The following is a 4,011-nucleotide window of genomic DNA, read 5'->3' on the forward strand; positions in this document are numbered from 1 at the left end:
AAAACTCACCATCCTTGAGGTTTCCCAGATTTTCCAAATAAATAGTATTCTTCCCTTATTCCTAGAAATTCCATTACTTCAGCTGTACTTTTTGAGGATTTACTCGCATTTTAAAATAATGCCATGTACTTCTACTTCATAGTTATGACCCTCTAGAAACCAGAGATTAACTTACTCATTTTTAACTCCCCCATATGCCTATAATACTTCACATATTGTAAACAGATAATAAAAGCTTATAAATATAACTAAACAATGTAAAAATCTTTGCTCTTATTTCTTGGAGAGGAACTTAAACTTCAAGTCACATTGCTAAAAGTATCCCTCAAATTCTTGTGTATATATACACAAGATAGCTAACACAATTGTACTGCTAATTTCTATTAGTTCCTTGAAAAGAACTGTTAGTGCTTATACTGTTTGGTCAATTTTGCATGCCTGTACCTGGTAATCCGAGCAACTACTTTGACGATAACAGTATGCAATATAACCATTGTTAATTTCCTATCAAGTTTTGAGATTCTGTATAGTTTTTATTGGGTGTTTTTTGTCTTGTCTCTTTAAAATAAAAACATGGGGGCTGGGGATTTAGCTCAGTGGCAAAGCGCCTGCCTGGAAAGTGCAAGGTCATGAGTTCAGTTCCCCGTGCCGGAGAAAAACCAAAAAAAAAAATAAAAATAAAAAAATAAAATAAAAAGATGTATTGTGTACATGTACCAACTCCCCACAAGGAATGTAAATATTATGTACTACAAACATGTACTAATAAAAAAAAATTACAAAGTAGACTGGGACAATATTTCCACATCTCTTTGGGAGTAGTTAATACAATCATAATTTGAAGGAATTGTTCACAGGACTATTCATTTTTGTAAGTAACATAATTCAAGTTTTAAAATTATCTTCCAACTTGGCCATTTGGAAAAGGACTTAGAAAGACAAGACACTTCCTTCTTGGGCACAAAACTCCACAAACCAACCTACTTTCCTGCGGAGGTGCAAAGTACAGAAGAAAATGGAGCAGTCCTTTCTGGACCATAAGTAGGGCTCCTCCTGAAACAGCAGCTCCCACCACCAGCACCACCAGCTTTCAAAATTACACTTGCACAGGAGAGAGGGTGCTCACGAAGGAGATGGGAAGCCCCACGCCAGAACCGAGTTCACAGAGCTGCTACTAGGGCGGGCCTCCCAAACTTCTTTTTTCATTTATAAAAAGGAGACAAAATAGTGCCTACCTCTTAGGGTTGTTTTGAGGATCGAGACGTGCGCAAGCACGGAACTGAACGCCACACTAAGCCCCGGTTACTACTCCTGAGACGCACCCCGCCACCCCTTACAAACCTGCGCGGCGCATCCCGGGATTTGGCATTCGACCCCAACTGCCTGCCCCCGACCTACCACCTTCCCTGGTTTAAGCGTCTCTCATGCACCCAGACGCACTTGCTTGCCGGAGCCTGGTCCTCTGAGGCGGCGGGAGCCTGCGTGCGCCACAGGCCCAGCCTTCACCCTCCGGCCTGCAGCCTTCGGCCTAATCTCCCGCCGCCTCAGGGTGCCTCAGGCTGCCACAGGCCACGCGCCACACAATTCGTTCCCGCCGCCGCCGCTTACGCAAGCCACGCGGCGTCACGTGGCCCTGGCCCCGCCCCCGGCCCGCCGTAGGGCCCGCCCCACTCGGTGGCTTCCAGGCCCGCCGCTCGGCCCCGCCCAGTCCAGCTCCCGGCGGGCTCGCGAGGTGTGGCGTGACGCTCTCCTCCCTCCTCGGCCTGCCATTCGGCTCCGCGTTGGGAAGCCTGTTTCGGGTGCGACGCTGAGGCAGCGATGGCTGCTGCGCTGCCGTACATTGAGCGGCTGTCCTGTCGGGTGGTGCGCGTGTTAGGCTGTAACCCGGGTCCCATGACCCTGCAAGGCACCAACACCTACTTGGTGGGGACCGGCTCCAGGTAAACGTGCTGTCCCTCCCTCGCAGCGTGCGTCGGCTGCGGCGGGCTCGGCGGGGGCGGTGGGGCTCCGCGCAGGCTGCGGGGCGTGCGGGGACCCCCCCGGGGCGCAGCGCTCGGCCGGGTACCTAGGTGGTAACCGTCCTAACGGAGGGTGAAGTCAGTTTAAAAAACAGAGAACAAGGAAGATCCCGCCTTTGAAACCCGATGTACTGTGCTTAATGTTGAAATCCCTGGACCACCGTGTTTATTAGGATCTCTTGCGGTCAGGAGTGCAAGAAAAGAGGCGGCGCTTTGCTGTCTTGACTTTGCCCGGTGTCGTGCAGGGAATACAGCTTCCGCTCGCAAAAAGTTAATTGTGCTGGCGACATTTCCCTAACTCAGCGACAGAGGGCGGGGTTTTCTTGCTTCCAACTTACTTGACTTGGTAAAACACAACAGGCCATACTGGTCCTTGGAAGGAAACACTGACCATAATTTTGGTTTTTGTTACAGTTCTGTGTGACAGGTGTAGCTCATGGAGTTTTGGTTTGAAGTATCTACAGTGTTTACCCTCTTTCAGTACATAAGAATTTCGAAAGCAGGAGAACAAGAGAAATTGGAAACGGTGCAACTCATGTAGGCAAAAGATTTAAATCCAAAGTAAACAAGACAAGGTAAAGTAGGTATAAGACCTTTAGTCCGCCTCAGGATTCCAGGGAGATAGAAAATGAAGCAGAAAAAAGAAAAAACCGTATCCTAGCATATACCCTTCTTAGCTGGGCCTCCCCCAACCCAGTAAGTCCACAGGCATTCTCTCTTCAGTGGGTCACTTTAAATTAGTTCTGATGTCAGTATCTAATGAAAATTACATAAGGTCAGAATCATCCTAGAAAATCTAGGCGACCACCATGGTAGAGATGAGTGTACAGTCTCGGTAAGTTCAACACAACCTGCCTTTCTTCCAGCTTAAAACAGATGGTTGGTTCTCCTTGAAAACCAGATGAAGAAATTGGTTTGCATTTAGAGGCCATGTTGTATGAAAAATAACATTCTGCGTCTTTAAACACTAGCATCACACTCAGCTTGAGCTACAGAGACTTAAAAGATCTGAAACTAATTGAAGAAACAGCAAATTCATGGTCTGTCATCTGATATTACTTAACATTATTACATAAACTCATGAGGTGGAATGGCCAGATAGCTAACTGGTTTCTAAAATCTCTATACTCTCATGACTCAGCTACTTGAATGTTTCCCAACTGAACTTGTGGTCTTTCCTAAGCCAGGCCCTTCTCCAGTCGTTCCTGTGTTGGTAAACAAAACCACCCCTGTATTTGATGAAAGATGATGCTTAACTACACTCCCTGACATTTCCTTGCTTCCTGCCACACATCCAATCCATTTGAAGATTTCTTCATGTTCGCTACTATCAGCCAGTTCAACTCTTGCACAGGCTTCTGGAATATTCTCCTGACTGGCCTCCGTGCACTAACTTTTGTCCATTTTCAACTCATCCACCAATATGTAGCCAGAGTAGCTTTTTAAAAATGAAAATGGAAAGGCATTGTGCATTCTGGCTCCCACCTACTCATCAGGCTCATCTCAAACCTGTTCCCTCATTCCAGCCGTGCTGGCTCTCCTATGTATAGAGGAGTTGCATTATTTGTGCCTGGGGACTTCAGTGTACAGTATCTGTCTTTCACTCATCCTTTATGGCTCATTTGAAATATCATTACCTCTTGGAGGCCCTCTGTGCCCGCCTCAAACTGTGTTAATTCAGTCCTGTACACTATCTTAGCACTCCATACTTTTCATGGAGTAATTTACTCTGTTTTTGTTAAGATATTTAATGTTTTTCTCTACTTCCAAGCCCCATTAGAACATAAGTGAACTGAAGATGTATTAATTGCTATCCCCCAGTATAATAAATACTTGCTGAAGAAGTGTTATTTATAGTCTTTTTTAATTTTTATTGTAAAGATTAAAAAAACTAACAAAGGGGCTGGGGATTTAGCTCAGCGGCAAAAGCGCCTGCCTGGCAAGTGCAAGGTCATGAGTTCGGTTCCCGGTACCGGAAAAAAACCAAAAAAAA

The 4,011-nt window shown here is 45.9% G+C and overlaps 2 protein-coding genes across 4 annotated transcripts in view; one reads left to right on the forward strand and one right to left on the reverse strand.

Annotated features, from left to right (window-relative positions):
- The window catches only part of Xkr9 (XK, Kell blood group complex subunit-related family, member 9), a 32,250-nt gene extending 30,660 nt beyond the window's left edge, over nt 1-1,590 (reverse strand). For 2 of the 3 annotated variants that reach the window (XM_005392102.2, XM_013518143.1), the window contains exon 1: nt 1,399-1,590. The gene's annotated coding sequence lies outside the window, so the exon portion shown is untranslated. The remainder of the gene's footprint in view (nt 1-1,398) is intronic. The other variant, XM_005392101.1, reaches the window with a different exon arrangement.
- An 87-nt stretch (nt 1,591-1,677) lies between these two features.
- Lactb2 (lactamase, beta 2) overlaps nt 1,678-4,011 on the forward strand; it is a 28,707-nt gene continuing 26,373 nt past the window's right edge. Inside the window, exon 1 of the mRNA XM_005392104.2 lies at nt 1,678-1,940. Coding sequence (XP_005392161.1) covers nt 1,819-1,940 — 122 coding nt within the window. The 5' untranslated portion in view covers nt 1,678-1,818. The remainder of the gene's footprint in view (nt 1,941-4,011) is intronic.

The sequence above is a fragment of the Chinchilla lanigera genome, unplaced genomic scaffold, assembly GCF_000276665.1.
Source record: "Chinchilla lanigera isolate Chin_1 unplaced genomic scaffold, ChiLan1.0 scaffold00043, whole genome shotgun sequence".
NCBI classification, from domain to species: domain Eukaryota; kingdom Metazoa; phylum Chordata; class Mammalia; order Rodentia; family Chinchillidae; genus Chinchilla; species Chinchilla lanigera.